The 16,858-nt window shown below is 40.3% G+C and overlaps 2 protein-coding genes across 3 annotated transcripts in view; one reads left to right on the forward strand and one right to left on the reverse strand.

Moving 5' to 3' along the window:
• cep126 (centrosomal protein 126) overlaps positions 1-1,121 on the reverse strand; it is a 59,011-nt gene extending 57,890 nt beyond the window's left edge. The window contains exon 1 of the mRNA XM_060923403.1: positions 1,096-1,121. Within this exon, the coding sequence (XP_060779386.1) occupies positions 1,096-1,121 (26 nt within the window). The remainder of the gene's footprint in view (positions 1-1,095) is intronic.
• Positions 1,122-3,380: 2,259 nt separating this feature from the next.
• arfgap2 (ADP-ribosylation factor GTPase activating protein 2) overlaps positions 3,381-16,858 on the forward strand; it is a 62,573-nt gene continuing 49,095 nt past the window's right edge. For both annotated transcript variants that reach the window (XM_060923406.1, XM_060923408.1), the window contains exon 1: positions 3,381-3,465. In XM_060923406.1, coding sequence (XP_060779389.1) covers positions 3,394-3,465 — 72 coding nt within the window. In that variant the 5' untranslated portion in view covers positions 3,381-3,393. The remainder of the gene's footprint in view (positions 3,466-16,858) is intronic.

The raw sequence follows: 16,858 nt of genomic DNA on the forward strand, positions 1-16,858 counted from the left end.
TGGACTGTGGGGGAAACCGGAGCACCCGGAGGAAACCCACGCGGACACAGGGAGAACATGCAAACTCCACACAGAAAGGCCCTCGCCGGCCCCGGGGCTCGAACCCAGGACCTTCTTGCTGTGAGGCGACAGCGCTAATCACTACACCACCGTGCCGCCCCCAGTGGCTAGATGTGCTAAGCTAATAGAGACATACCCCAACAGACTTGCAGCTGTAATTGCAGCAAAAGGTGGCTCTACAAAGTACTGACTTTGGAAGGTGAATACCTATGCATATCTGGATTTCTGTTTTTACATCTTAATTATTGTTTGTGTCACAATAAAAAAACAATTTGCAACTTTAAAGTTGTAGGCATGTTATGTAAATCAAATGGTGCTAACCCCCCAGAAATCCATTTTAACTCCAGCTTGTAATGCGACAAAACAGGACAAATACCAAGGGGGATGAATACTTTTGCAAGACACGATAAAGTTGGACATTTTAACATGGGGGTCTATCAATACAATTATTACAATCTGTGCAATATCTGTTTACAATACACTTTTTTTTTTAACTTACTTGATCACTTTACTCTCAGGAATGTAAATACAACTCTTACAATTTGTGCAATATCTGCATACACTGCATTTCCTCCCTGCACTTTATGTTGTATTTTATTTATATTTTTATTTTATTTATTTTATCTCTGAGTGCTACCAAATAAAGTTTCATTGCATAACTACAATGACAATAAAGCCTTATCTTACTAAATATTTCAGGATGTTGTAGTGTCCCAAACCCAGTATCTGGTTTGCCAAACACTTCTCAAGTGGATTGTGGGTAAATTATATGGATCTGTGATGCCTGCATGTTTCAGCTTTTGGATGTAACACGATCTGATGCTATAATCTAAATTTTTACTCGTTTCAGAGAGACTGAAGTCGTCTCGATTTTCATTATTAACTGTTGCAGCTATGTTTCTTTGATTGCCCGGCAATATGGCAGACGCTGCGTGATAAACAAAAACGTGTGACGTCAGTGAAAGACCCTAGAAGCTGTAATGAAATGTTATAGTACATTTGATCGTCTCAGAGCTCACAGAGGGAAAAGGATACGAATAAAAAAGAGTGTTGTTCACCATCTGCATCCTGAACAAAGGCTTTTTAGAGCTTCTTCAGATTTCTGGCTTCAGCCACGATGATGATGATGATGATGATGAATGAGATTCAGAATCCGACTGAGAATCATGTTTATTGGCCGGGTATGTTGATACACACAGTTGGTGATTCTGCTTCTGATGATGATGATGATGAAGATGAATGATCATTCCGTTAACTTCCTGTTGAAGTGCCACTGTTTACAGCCGTCAGGTTTGAAGTGCTAACTTCAGCTCTTTAACTTTCTAAATACCTCAGCTTCTTTTTTAAAGCATGAATATCCTAAGCCTATTTCACAAGAATAAGATTTTCTCCCAATTCGGACATTTTAAATACGGCTTATTATGTCGATAAAACCTTTTAAATAATCACTTTAATAACCGCAAACAACTCTACACGGCTGACAACCACAGACGCGCTTCCTTGACAACGTAACATTTTGGTTAAATTCTAAACACTCTCCGATTAGACTATGTAGTCCACTAGGTAGGGTGCAGAGGGCATTATGTCGCATGTTATGGATTGTGGCATTAAAGGGATTAGAGCGTTATTTGGAATTCAACCAGAGGTACTTCACCTTAACGGTGAACAACCAAATGGGCTCTGTAATGGGTCAGAAATACACGCAAACACGGGCGCAGATAGAGGGTGGGACGGGTGGGATTCGTCCCACCCAGATTTAAATTCACCTCGTTCGGTCCCCCCCACTTATAGGGAGGAAAAAACGTCTATGCTGTCTTTCTTTGCATAAGGCAAACCTCACGGAAAAATCAAAAGACTAATTACCATTCGGTTTATTGAGGTGCAAGGCAGTGTATACATAGTTGCAACAACTCACGTAAAACAAAACAAAGACTGATATTCGGTTGGTTGAGCTGCGCAGACTGCACAGGTTGCGAGCTCGAGCTTGGTTGCTATGGTAACCCACAAGAAGTTTGACAGGCATATCGAGGTTGGGGTTGGTTTGCTGGCAGCTTTGCCCCCCCCCCCAGTTTTTTGTCCCCCCCAGTTCAAAAAACGTATCTGCGCCCCTGCACGCAAATACTAGCTTTCAGCATTTCATTAAATTATTGTATATAAATTCAGAATTATATTAGCAATTAATTGTAAGAAAGCCTTAAATTTGTATAACCTATATTTTAATAACATTTATTATTATCTCATCTCATTATCTCTAGCCGCTTTATCCTGTTCTACAGGGTCGCAGGCAAGCTGGAGCCTATCCCAGCTGACTACGGGCGAAAGGCGGGGTACACCCTGGACAAGTCGCCAGGTCATCACAGGGCTGACACATAGACACAGACAACCATTCACAGTCAATTTAGAGTCACCAGTTAACCTAACCTGCATGTCTTTGGACTGTGGGGGAAACCGGAGCACCCGGAGGAAACCCACGCGGACAACATGCAAACTCCGGCCACAGGGCTCGAACCCAGGACCTTCTTGCTGTGAGGCGACAGCGCTAACCACTACACCACCGTGCTGCCTATTATTATTAGTAGTAGTAGATATAAATAATATTAACAAAATGGTAGGTAAACAAATGTAAAAATAGTAGCTATAAAATAGTTAAAGTAGTAAAACTATAAGCAATTGAATAATAATAATAATAATAATAATAAAAGAAGTTAAGTAGTAGTAGTAATATATATAAATTATATTAACAAAATGGTAGGTAAATAAAAGTAAAAGGTATGAAATAGAAAAAAATGGTTAAAAAATGCAATTGAATAATAACAAAAGAAGGCAAGTGTAAAGTAGTAGGCTGTACTGACAAAAATGGTAGGTAAACAAATGTAAAAATAGTAGATATAAAATAGTTAAAGTAGTAAATAATAAAACTATAAGCAATTGAATAATAATAACAACAAAAGAAGGTAAGTTATTATTATTATTATTATTATTATTATTATTATTATTATTATTCAATGGTAGGTAAATAAAAGTAAAAGGTATGAAATAGAAAAAAAATGGTTAAAAATGCAACTGAATAATAAAAAAGAAGGTAAGTGTATAGTAGTAGGCTGTATTGACAAAAATGGTAGGTACATAAAAGTAAACGTAGTAGGTAGTAAAACAATAATAACAAAAGATGATAAGTTATTTATAATAATAATAATAATAATAATAATAATAATAATAATTTCTTTATATAAGCATGATATTATGCTTTTATTTTGGGAGACAGAACTCTTCCGTAAAACATGAGTTGTTCGTGTGTGTTAGTCTCCGGCTTCACACTGCTAAGCTGGCAAGATGGCGTCGGAGCCGAACAAGACTGAAATTCTCACAGTTTTTAAAAGACTGCGCTCTATTCCTACGAACAAGGTAAACACAGAGAGGCAGACGGACGGGCAGACGCTGTGTTACAGCTTGGGTGCTGTGGTGTTTGTTGATGTTGGGTGAATGTTGACCTTTTTGAAGTTGTGTGATTACGTGTCATTTCTCCGCTTGTCTGCTGCTGAGCCGGTGTTTGATTCGGGCCTTTAACTCGGAGCCGGAGAGCCGGGTTAGCGGCAGCGGCAGGAACCGGGCAGCTTCCTTTTCGGTTTCAGTCAGGATGGGTGTATATCCGAGTTCATGGATATTTCGGTTTCATCTGAACTCATAATAATAATAATAATAATAATAATAGTGTGTTGATGATGAGCGCTGAGGCTGTTTGTTCCGCTTGTTCTATCCGGTTCGCCTGGAGGTTTAGTCAAGTTTTCCATGAGCCACGTCGAAGTGTGAGCATCTCACACACACAGTAAAAACTAAAATACCCGAATGAACACAAATAAAATTACATTAATGTATCAAAATAAACAAAACAACGGGACAGGAAGAGATTTCCGTTGCTAATTTGCTAACGTTAGCATTTTATATCCAGGCTGTGGGGTTTTTCTCCTTCTTCCTCCATTAGCACCAAAACACATAACTGGATTCGTTAATATTCGTGATGTGATTTTATAATTATTGATAGAATAGTTTAAGCCTACATGACTTTTGTTGTTAAGGCTCAATAATGATGACTTCTTCTTCTTTCTGTCATATATTACATACATATTCACGCTAAACGGAGTGCTAGCTTTGTGCTAATATCTCCACAGGAATATAGACTGTAGTGCAACTCTACTGTTGACATGAAATAAAAAAAAAAAGGTATATAATACTGTCTTGAGCCCTATTTGGATTGGATAAGTTGTGTGAAAATAAAATCCCCATACAGGACTTGGTCAAGGATGGCTCACGTGATCTAAAGTAGTTTCACTATTGATTAAGCAATGTGTCATCAAAATTTTAGAAATGGACATGGTATGAGTCAGTCATGGTACATCCTGAATAGTTCCCTGTCAGGTCAGACATTTTGTTTGCTACTGGTACCATGTAATCCAGTACAACCTGTTTCATGGTCGAGCCATCAGCGACTAGACCGGCAACCCTACCTGGGAACTTGTTTGCCCATGGTCAGGAGAGTCTGCAGGACTAAAAACAAGACCTGCAAAGGGTGGAGGACCCCTTCATGGCGTAACAGTCGTTCACTGTAGCTGCGTATGCCTTCGCTCGTCGAGGTCGCCTTGCTATTGGATTAATTAAGGCAGGGATGCCAGGGTGAAATTGGTTAGGGGGCCAGATTTTTTTAAGTGGGACCTCGGGGGCCGAATTACACCTTAGGTAACTCAACACATGGATATACTGTTTTTAAAATGATGCCAACAACACATCGAAAAGGAATTGTATTGGCACCACAATAGTCTCACAATGAGACATACAATTACATAGCAGATATTTACCCTTTGAAAATGTGACACGGACATATCCATGCAAGTAGTCCACATTTAGAAATGCAACAAAATAGACTAGGTGCCAATGCCAACATATTTTCTACAAATAACACGAGTAAACTGTAAATTATTTTGATCATATTTATTGAAGGCTTAGTTATTTTTCTTTTTTTTTTTCTTTTTTATCAGACATCTAGTTTTTGGGTTTGTTTACCTGACGTGTTTCGACGTACGACTGTCGTCTTCCTCAGAGTGTCACCGGATGTTAATTGGTGACGCATCTTTTATCAGCTGATGTTTCTGAAGGCGTGGCCTTCCTGTCTGGATTGACAGGTCGGTCACGCCTTCTACTGTCTGTTTGTCCCCTGCAAGATGGCACTCCAGGTATGGGAGAGCATGTATGTTCCCTCATCCCGGTTGATGGTCCTCGGGCTTCGCTTACGGATCTCCATGGCCTCCCTGATCCAGTGCTGATGTTTATTATCTTCTGTGCGGATGACTCTGGCATTCCCCCAGTCCATAATATGATTTTCCCTTTTGCAATGATCTGTTATAGCTGACTTATAATTTTCCTGTTGTGCCTTTTCTTTTATTGTTCGGGTTTGTCTTGTAGCTGTCTCCTTTTCGCACTCTTTCTTATGTTCATTTTTTCTTGTGTTGAAACTCCTTCCTGTCTCCCCAATGTAAGTTTTATTGCATAATTGACATGGAATCTCATATATGGTGTTGCATCTGTTGTCCGGATGTATTCTGTCTTTGGGATGAACCAGGATCTGACGGAGAGTTGTGTATGGTTTGACAGGTGTGTTAATGTTGTGTTTCCTCATTGCTCTTTGAATGCGTTCAGTTATTCTCCTAATGTATGGTAATGTCACTACTCCCCTGTGTTCTTGTTTGTTGGTTTGTTTTTTCTCTTTCTTCTGTGTTTTGTTGTTCTTAACCTGTTCCGCCCCTTTTGATATTGCCCATTGTGGATATTGACATGCCTTCACTGCGTGTTGTATATGTTGTTTCTCCTGTTCTTTGTCCTGTGGATCTGTAATTATTGCCGTGCGTTCATGTAATGTTCTGACTACTGATATTTTGTGCATTATGGGGTGTTCGGAAGTCCAGTTTAAATATTGGTCGGTGTGTGTGGGTTTTCTGTGTACTTTTATTTTGATGTCCCCCTCTTCTGTGTGATGTATTTTTAAGTCCAAAAATGCTATTGACTGCTCCGTTTCTTCTTCATGCGTGAATTTTATATTGCCGGTATTGTCTATGGTGTTGAGATGGTCAGTGAGTTGTTGAGTGTGTCCCCTCTTTACTTTTTCTAGTATGTCATCCACGTAACGTTTCCAGAGTGTTGGCCTGTATTCTGCTGGTATTGTAGTAAGTGCTTTCTGCTCCAGGTCTTCCATGAAAAAGCCGCACATGATGGCTGATAGTGGGTCTCCCATGGCGAAACCTTCCTTCTGTCTGTAAATTGTATTCCTGAACTGAAAGTATGTGGATGTGGCGATGAATTGAAGGAGCTGAGTGATGTCTTGTACGGTGAGGTTTGTGCATTTCTTGAGCGTCCTGTCTGTTTTTAATTTTTCTTGTACTATCTGTATGGTGGCTTCCGTGGGTGTTCTGGTGAACAGAGATATGACATCGTGTGATATGAAAACTTCGTCTGGCTGCATTTTTATGTTTTTTAGTTCTTCTGCCAATTGTTTTGAGTTTTTGCAGTGTTGGTCTGTGAGTCCTAGTAATGGTTTAATTATTTCGGTAAGTGCTTTTGATAAGTTGTATGTGACTGAACCAATGCTATCTACTATGGGGCGTAATGGTGTTCCTGGTTTGTGTATCTTTGGTGTGCCGTAAATCCTGGGGATGACGTTGGCTGTGGGTACTAAATGATTGTATGCCTGCTTATCTATTTTATTTTCATTGAGTAGTGGTTTGAGTAATGCTTTAAGTTTCTTTTTCTTGTCTTCTGTTGGGTCTTTTTTTAATATTTCAAATGCGTTGTCATTGAGTAATTCAATCATTTTCCGTTCATATTCATCAGTGTCCATAATAACTGTTGTTCTGCCTTTATCTGCTGGGAGGATTGTGATATCTTTATTTTTTGCTAATGTTTTCATGGCTTTGGCTTCCTGTTTTGTGATGTTACTGGGTGGTGGTTTGGCCATTTTCAATATACCAGCTATTGCGTTTCTTAGTGCTGCTTTTTGTCCCTGATCCTGTATTTTCTCACATGCTAATTCAGTTGCCAGAATGAATTCGTCGTGTGGTATGTTGTTCGGTGTGACAGCGTAGTTGAGTCCTTTTGCTAGTATACTGCGTTCTGCTTGTGAGAGTTTGTACCTTGATATGTTATGAATCCATTTTTCGTTGATGTGTGCGTGCTCCGGTTCTGCCTTCTTTTTCTGTGCGATGAGTCTGTCCAGTTTTCGGATTTGTCGGGTTTTTGTCTTGGTGAATTCCTGCTCGTGTATGTCTGCCAAGTGTCCGTGTATTGCTATTTCCATTTCCTTGTTCTGGGGAAACCGGCGTTTGAAAGTTTCCGTCTCCCTGTGTAGTTCGCTGTTGATCTTATTTAATTTGTCAGTTGTGCACCGTATCCGTTCTTTTACCAGAGTCATCCGCACTTTCTTGATAATCTTTTCCGCGTTTCTGGTTGGAATCGGGTTCTTGATGTTCAGGCTGGCCGGTACGACTTCCTCATCCCGGCAGCGCAGATTGAATCTCAGGTGATTCCTGTAGCGTGCCTGTTTCCGCTTCAATCGCTCTAGGCGGCGAAACTCCTTGATGCTTTCGTCTCCATAACTTATTCTTAATATTTCGATTACGTTCATTATGTCTTATATTAAATATAGTTAGTTTTTTTTTTCTTTTTTATCAGACATCTAGTTTTTGGGTTTGTTTACCTGACATGTTTCGACGTACGACTGTCGTCTTCCTCAGAGATCCATGGAGATCCGTAAGCGAAGCCCGAGGACCATCAACCGGGATGAGGGAGCATACATGCTCTCCCACACCTGGAGTGCCATCTTGCAAGGGACAAACAGACAGTAGAAGGCGTGACCGACCTGTCAATCCAGACAGGAAGGCCACGCCTTCAGAAACATCAGCTGATAAAAGATGCGTCACCAATTAACATCCGGTGACACTCTGAGGAAGACGACAGTCGTACGTCGAAACATGTCAGGTAAACAAACCCAAAAACTAGATGTCTGATAAAAAAGAAAAAAAAAACTAACTATATTTAATATAAGACATAATGAACGTAATCGAAATATTATTGAAGGCTTACACATAAAAGCATTGTTAGGCCAATTAAAAAAAGTCAAGGCCAAACACTCCTAAACAAGTCACAGAAATAAGTGCCAGAATAAAGCAATCCAAAAAATAAGCAAAGTGACTTAATATTCAGTAGAAAAACGTAAGGTTCTTGAAAAAAGCCAGATATGACCTCACATTACATTGGCTCAACAACAGATGGCACGTTTCCTTTGCCAGTCATACAACTCCAACCCACATTTTCACAAACCCATGCCTATGGCATTAGCCTACTGTACAGCATACATCAGTAAAATCCAACCCATTTTATTCCCTCCCAACCATATCACACAGGAATATGATGAATGGGAAGACAAACCTACTTCAGCTACATTTTACTTGTCGAAGCTAGACACCTTTTAACTTTCTTTAGCTTGTCGACATTGGGGGACAGGTTCTGGGCCGTGGCTATTTTCATAACGTCATTGAGATGTTCGTGTGTCAGGCGATTACGCAGTTTCGATTTATTAATATTCATCACAGAAAAGGCCTGCTCACATAAATATGTTGTCCCAAACATACACAATATTTTGCCTGCAAATGCCGTCATAACTGGGTACTCTGGCGGCAAGTATTTGTAGAACGATTCGATTGCAACAGATGTGTACTTATCCTTCAACGGCGCGCAACACTGCAGGCTAATATCTTGGTCAGCGCACGCGCTGCAGCAGCTGAGGCGGGCAGCAGCAAAAGACAAACTGAAATAATTCCACGAAAATTGAATAAAAATAAAACGTCAGATTGAATTTTTTAAAGGAAAAACCATTAGATGAAAGTTTATTTTATTACATTTTTTAATTAAAAAATGGCTCTCCCATATCAACCACGGGCCGGATGTGATGTCCAATCGGGCCACTTCCGGCCCGCGGGCCGTAACCATGGCATCCCTGAATTAAGGTGTTCGGCAGCCAAGATAGTGCAGCACTGTCTCACGCTAAAAACCTTGCACCAGCGGCATAACAAAACAACAATGGGCCCGTAAGCAAGGTTATCTAGGTGGGCCCCATATTCAGTACAACACGTGATAAATGTCCAGGATAGGCCGACAGTTCCAATAAATAGGCCAAGAAGATACAATGAAGCAATTCACAGTAGTATGTTAACTACAACACACACATAGAAAAACATGGTGACGGCACACCTTCAATGGAAACATTGGTGACGGCGCACCATATCCATGAAAACATATACACACTGATGACGGTGCACCATAACAAACGCACACTGCACTCTTAGGCCAGAATAAACACCCAATAAACTCAACACACACAGAAAAAATGGTGACGGCGCACCAAATGAATGAAAACATATTGGTGATGGCGCACCATAACAATGTCCCATATCAGTTGGATACTCCCTCAGAGACGATGTTGAAACGGCGGGGTTTTCAACTTCTGTATTCGTGCTGACAGAGTCGGACCCCCTCCTGTTAGCACAACAAGCCACCGAGCTAGCTAGTAGTTCACTGCCCCCCTCCTCACCTACGTTTTCTACATTGTTCTCACCCTCTTGGTCGCAATCTTTACTGGTTGCTGGACTGGTAGCAGCAACCTCGACCTCTCCCTCTTCAGTCCTTTGAAAGAAAGTGCTTATTTTCGGAAGTTTGTTTCGTTCTTCCAGCAGCTCTTCTTTTCTTTTTCTCTTTTGAAAGCCACTTGGGTGTTTTTTCTTGGGCTCCATCGCTAACACAATGAATGGTAATAGAGATGTCCCGATCCAGGTTTTTGCACTTCCGATCCGATACCGATATTTTTTTTCACTTCCGATCCGATACCGATACTGGCCGATACGATACCGGCCTATCCGAGCATGTATTAAAGTTCAAAGTTATTTACCTTCCTTACCTAGTTGTCAGACTCATGTTGAAAAGGGTTTTAGTACTCTTGAGAACAGCTAGCCAGCTGAATTAGGTGAGTTTGAATAATACACAATGGTTGATAACAAGAAACTGACCTGTTTATTCAGGGATAAACACAAAATAGACAGCATTATAAATAAAAAAACAGAAATGGCATCAGTGGTCAGTAAAAAGTGCAAATAAGACTGTAAACTGTATCAAAAAAGCAAAGCACATAAACAACCTTATCTGTATCTATAATATAGTCTATTAACTCAGCATCAGTACTCTTCTCTTGAACAAGTGTAAACCAAGGCTTTAAAAATCAGTGCAAATAATACTGTAAACTATTTAAAAACAAAAATGCCTTCTACTCCCCAATCTGCTAGTGTTAGTTGTGTAGGACCTTTCTTTTTGTCTGCAGTTTTTTTAAGATACTCTTCGTGTTCTTTATGGTGGTATTTTGCTAAATGCTTTATTAAGTTGGTTGTATTAAAACTTCTTACAGCTTTACCACCACGCCTGACTTTATTGTGGCATATGTTGCACTCCACCTCTTCGTCTTTGTCGTCCTTTAGGGTAAAATGATCCCACACAGCTGACATCTTTACCGTGAAACTACTGCTAAATTTACATCGCCGTGATAATGTAGAAGATGCCACTGAGGTAAATTGTAAGACGCTAATGCTGGTGCTGAAGGTGTGCTGGAAAATGCGGACCGGATTTTGGGGAAACCAGAGCAAAAAACTGGAATGGATTATCTAAATCGGTGCGCTGGAAAACCCGGAGCGGAGTTTTTTTTAAAAATGGATCGGGAGTCTGGATCGGAATTTTTCCGCGCCTGCCGATCCGATCCCGATGCGCATTTTTTGCTGATATCGGCGGCCGATCCGATCCTAATATCGGATCGGGACAACCCTGAATGGTAACGGTTTAGTCTAATGTCTTGCATTTACGCATGTTCAGTTCAGTTCATTACCATATCCCACAATTCCAGGTCGCAATGTAAAAAATAAAATACACGAATACATCATTCTTTTAAGATCTTTATTGCTATTTGAAACATTTTTGTGTATAATTTTTTACCATTTTATAATTTTTGTAATGACCTATAGATATACAATAATTAAAAGTACCACCACTTTGCTATTGGTATAGTGCTTAAACATTCCACCGTCATGTTGGAGTCTGTCATTCTCCTGGGCTATAAATGGGGTCCGATCACTGTATGCTCCTGTTTAATGGTTTATGATGAATTTTCTACATCTTCAAAGATAATGTACAAGACTCATTCACAAAGTCAACCTTTAAATTACGTTAGGGCCCACTAGGTGTCAGTAATGGGGCCCCTAGGAGGTCGTGGGCCCGTAAGCACTTGCCGCCCCTGCCAATGGTTACGCCGCTGCCTTGCACGGCTTCTGCTTGTAACCTCACATAAGGAAAGATAATTGGGAACGGCTACAAGCAGTTCGAAAGCAACGTCAGCTGTCGACATCAAGCGACACAAATGATGATTTCACCTGTTGTGTGCCTGAAGAGATGCAAGTCGGGCATTGGACTGTATCACATCAATCTTGACACATGAACATGGCAAGCAGAGATCTAACTTTAGGGAGATTGCCAAGAGATCCTGGATGTACCATGAAATGACGTCACAATTTCAAGCTATACAGTTGACTCAAGTCTTTGTAATTCTTTGTAGTTAACGCTTTTAGTTTGGAATTTTTTTGATGAGGGATATTCCACGAAATCAGCTTGTACATGAACTGATAGCAGCTATAAGCCATGTACAATTACAGTGGTACTTGAAAGTTTGAACGCTTTAGAATTTTCTATATTTCTGCATAAATATGATCTAAAACATCACCAGATTTTCACAAGTCCTAAAAGTAGATAAAGAGAACCCAGTTCAACAAATGAGACAAAAATATTATACTTGGTCATTTATTTATTGAGGAAAATGATCCAATATTACATATCTGTGAGTGGCAAAAGTATGTGAACCTCTAGGATTAGCAGTTAATTTGAAGGTGAAATTAGAGTCAGGGGTTTGCAATCAATGGGATGACAATCAGGTGTGAGTGGGCACCCTGTTTTATTTAAAGAACAGGGATCTATCAAAGTCTGATCTTCACAACACGTTTGTGGAAGTGTATCATGGCACGAACAAAGGAGATTTCTGAGGAGCTCAGAAAAAGCATTGTTGATGCTCATCAGGCTGGAAAAGGTTACAAAACCATCTCTAAAGAGTTTGGACTCCACCAATCCACAGTCAGACAGATTGTGTACAAATGGAGGAAATTCAAGACCATTTTTACCCTCCCCAGGAGTGGTCAACCAACAAGGATCACTCCAAGAGCAAGGCATTTAATAGTTGGTGAGGCCACAAAGGACCCCAGTAACTTCTAAGCAACTGAAGGCCTCTCTCACATTGGCTAATGTTAATGTTCATGAGTCCACCATCAGGAGAACACTGAACAACAATGGTGTGCATGGCAGGGTTGAAAGGAGAAAGCCACTGCTCTCCAAAAGGAACATTGTTGCTTGTCTGTAGTTTGCTAAAGATCACGTGGACAAGCCAGAAGGCTATTGGAAAAATGATTTGTGGACGGATGAGACCAAATTAGAATGTTTTGGTTTAAATTAGAAGCGTTATGTTTGGAGTAAGGAAAATGCTGCATTCCAGCATAAGAACCTTATCCCATCTGTGAAACATGGTGGTGGTAGTATCATGGTTTGGGCCTGCTTTGCTGCATCTGGGCCAGGATGGCCTGCCATCATTGATGGAACAATTAATTCTGAATTATACCAGCGAATTCTCAAGGAAAATGTCAGGACATCTGTCCATGAACTGAATCTCGAGAAGGTGGGTCATGCAGCAAGACAATGACCCTAAGCATACAAGTTGTTCTACCATAGTTAATGTTTTGGAATGGCCAAATCAAAGTCCTGACCTTAATCCAATCGAAATGTTGTGGAAGGACCTGAAGTGAGCAGTTCATGTGAGGAAACCCACCAACATCCCAGAGTTGAAGCTGTTCTGTACGGAGGAATGGGCTAAAATTCCTCCAAGCCGGTGTACAGGACTGATCAACAGTTACCGGAAATGTTTAGTTGCAGTTATTGCTGCACAAGGGATATTGTGCACCAGATATTGAAAGAAAAGGTTCACATACTTTTGCCACTCAGATATGTAATATTGGATAATTTTCCTCAATAAATAAATAAATAAATTACTAACTATAATATTTTTGTCTCATTTGTTTAACTGGGTTCTCTTTATCTACTTTCAGGACTTGTGTGAAAATCTGATGTTTTAGGTCATATCTCTGCAGAAATAGAAAATTGTAAAGGGTTCACAAACTTTCAAGCACCACTGGAGATTGAGTGGAATAACGGTCTTTCTATCCATGTTCACTGGATTTTGAGAAACGGAGCATTTTTATTTTTTTGTAAATTCGATAAATAACTTTATACAAAACGTCCGACAAACTCATTTCCGCTTAGAATGTAAACAAACCAGTGAAATCACAATAGCAATTTGTGAAAAATGAGACGTTCTTAACATCAAATATTTATTCCATGTTCTGGTTTTTTTTTTGGGGGGGAGGATTTATTTTTGAGTAGAGTTTATTTCATCCTTGGTTGGTTCAGCAACACCTTCCGCCATTTTGTTCATCTCCTACTCATGGTATATGAGCTGATAGCCTAGTAGTAGAGTAGCCAGTCAGAGCACATGATTGTTTACATCCAGTGAATGTGGATAGAATAAAAATCGAATCTAACATTCTGAGAGGCACCAGTAATTATGGATTCTCTTCGGTGACTGGCATAGTACTATGTTCTTCAGGAATGCGCCCTTCACAAAATAGTGCAGTGCCAGTCCCTTCAGAGAATCCTTAATTTCAACCGGAGTGCCTCTGTGCGTGGTATATTTGGTTATTACATCCCTCATTAAAAATTTCCTGTGCAGGGATTGGCCAAGCGTGGCTCACGTGACGACACAATATCTCCACCACTGATTTAAGCAATGTATCTCATGACTTCAAAAATGAAATAAATAAAAATGGATATGCTATGAGTCAGTCATGGTATATCCTGGATATACCATGAACTGACCTCACAATTTCAAGCTATACGGCTGACTTGAGTCATAGCTGTGGCTCCATGAGCATTTCTGTGTGTAGATCTACGTATCATGATCATGCCTAGCAAGGCGGGCGATAGCACGTGCAGGTTGGAGGTCGCTCCGGCATAAACAACAAATATGGCTGTCTCCAGTGAGTTCATGCCGAGATTCAATCTTAACACTTTTAGTTTGGAATTTTTTGATGAATTTTTTGTTGAAGGGGGATAAATCAAATATACCATGTACTGAGAATCAGGAAAGAAACACATCTGGAAAGATTATGGCATATTTTCTTTAAAATGCCCAACAGAAATCACCACAAGCAAAACGGTATCCCTCAGATCTTGTGGCATCTCTGAGTGGATAGTATCTCCATCCTTGACTCTTGTATGCTGCATAAATGGGAATAAAAATAAATATATTTTTGAGAGTTAAAATCGACCGCAAACTTGGCATTCGAGCTGCCCTGCTGAGCCAGCCAGCCCCGAGTGCGTGACGTCACAGCAGGAACCGGTTTTAAGGCAGAGGCCTTTGACAGCTATAGACCAAAGTCATATAAATAAAAATTTATGGTGAAAGTAAGAAATACCGTTACCGACTTGCTCAACTAAGACTGATTTGACTTCATGGATGGAGGGTTGACTCTCATTAAAACAGGATAGGTGTTATAACTTATGCAACATACATGTACGTGCATGCATTTTCACTGATAAAATGTAAAAGGCTAAATAATCAGATGAACTGAGAATCACATTCTGAAGCAAATTAAATAATCTTATACCGGTAATTTAAACACACAATACAAGTTACATGTATTAATCTAAATGCAGGTAAACTTTTTTTTTTTTAATCCAAATGTGAGTTGGAGCTTACCCGTTTGTGTTCTTACTTCTTGTGGCCGATTTGTTTTTGAAACAATCTGACTTTCAGTTGTTCGTTCAGTTCTCAGTTCATTCACGTCTTCTACGTAAGGGCGAGATGGCAGCAATATCCAGTGAATAAATAAGACGGCTGCTCCACTCATTCGCTTTTCTTCATACTGTGTATTCCGCCATTGCTGCTGGGCTCAGGCAATTACTAAAACCTGGGACGGAATGTCAGTTTTTTTTTTTAATAAAGATTTTTTTGGGGCTTTTTCCACCTTTATTGGATAGGACGGTGTAGAGACAGGAAATGAGCGGGAGAGAGACAGGGAGGGATCGGGAAATGACCTCAGGTCGGAATCGAACCCGGGTCCCCGGATTTATGGTATGGCGCCTTATCCATCTGAGCCACAACACCCCCAGATGTCACTGGTTTTAGCAACAACCGCAGGGAGGTTACTGCCCGAGCGATATGTCCTGTCCTGTTCCGGGTTTTAGCAACAACCCTCAGCTCACTCCGGGAGGACTGGTGCAACTGAACTCACTTTTCTTTAAAAAAAAAAAAAAAAAAAAAAATTTATATATACAGTCCCCTCCAAAAGTATTGGAACGGCAAGGTCAATTCCTTTGTTTTTTTGTGTACACTGAAGACATTTGGGTTTCAGATCAAAAGATGAATATGAGACAAAAGTTCAGAATTCCAGCTTTTATTTCATGGTATTTACATCTAGATGTGTTAAACAACTCAGGACAGAGCACCTTTTCTTTGAACCCACCCACTTTTCAAGTGAGCAAAAGTATTGGAACATGTGACTGATGGGTGTTTCTAGTTGCTCAGGTGTTGCCTTTTAGATTGGTTGCTGAAACTTTAAATAGTTCTTGTTTTTGGCTTTGGGTTTCACCTGTGAAAACTGTATTTGCTGCTAAGCAAACATGAAGACCAGAGAGCTGTCAATGGGAGAAAAGCAAACCATTTTGAAGCTGAGAGAAGAGGGAAAATCGATCAGAGCTATTGCACAAACATTGGGCATAGCTAGTACAACAATTTGGAATGTACTGAAAAAGAAAGAAACTACTGGTGTACTGAGCAACAAACATCGAACAGGTCGGCCAAGGGTAACAACAGCAGTTGATGACAGAAACATTGTGAGAGCTGTGAAGAAACACCCAAAGACAACAATCAGTGACATCACTGCCAAACTCCACAGGGCAGGGGTGAAGGTATCACAATCCACTGTTCGAAGAAGACTTCGAGAGAAGAAATATAGAGGCCATACCACAAGATGCAAACCACTCATCAGCAAAAAGAATCAGAAGGCTTGATTGGATTTTGCAAAGAAGTACAGAGATCAGCCACAAAAGTTTTGGGACAAAGGTTTATGGACTGATGAGACCAAGATTAACCTCTACCAAAGTGATGGAAAGGCCAAAGTATGGAGAAAGGAAGGATCTGCTTATGATCCAAAACATACAAGCTCATCTGTGAAGCATGGTGGAGGTAATGTCATGGCTTGGGCTTGCATGGCTGCTTCTGGAACAGGCTCACTAGTCTTTATTGATGTAACTCATGATGGTAGCAGCAGAATGAATTCTGAAGTCTACAAAACCATTTTGTCTGGCAATTTACAGAAAAATGCATCCAAACTAATTGGGAGAAGCTTCATCATGCAACAAGACAATGACCCAAAACACACTGCCAACACAACAAAGGACTTCATCAGGGGGAAAAAGTGGAAGGTCTTGGACTGGCCAAGTCAATCACCGGACCTTAACCCAATAGAGCATGCATTTTACTTCCTGAAGAGGAGACTGAAGG

This window comes from Neoarius graeffei, chromosome 6, assembly GCF_027579695.1.
Source record: "Neoarius graeffei isolate fNeoGra1 chromosome 6, fNeoGra1.pri, whole genome shotgun sequence".
Classification (NCBI taxonomy): Eukaryota; Metazoa; Chordata; class Actinopteri; order Siluriformes; family Ariidae; genus Neoarius; species Neoarius graeffei.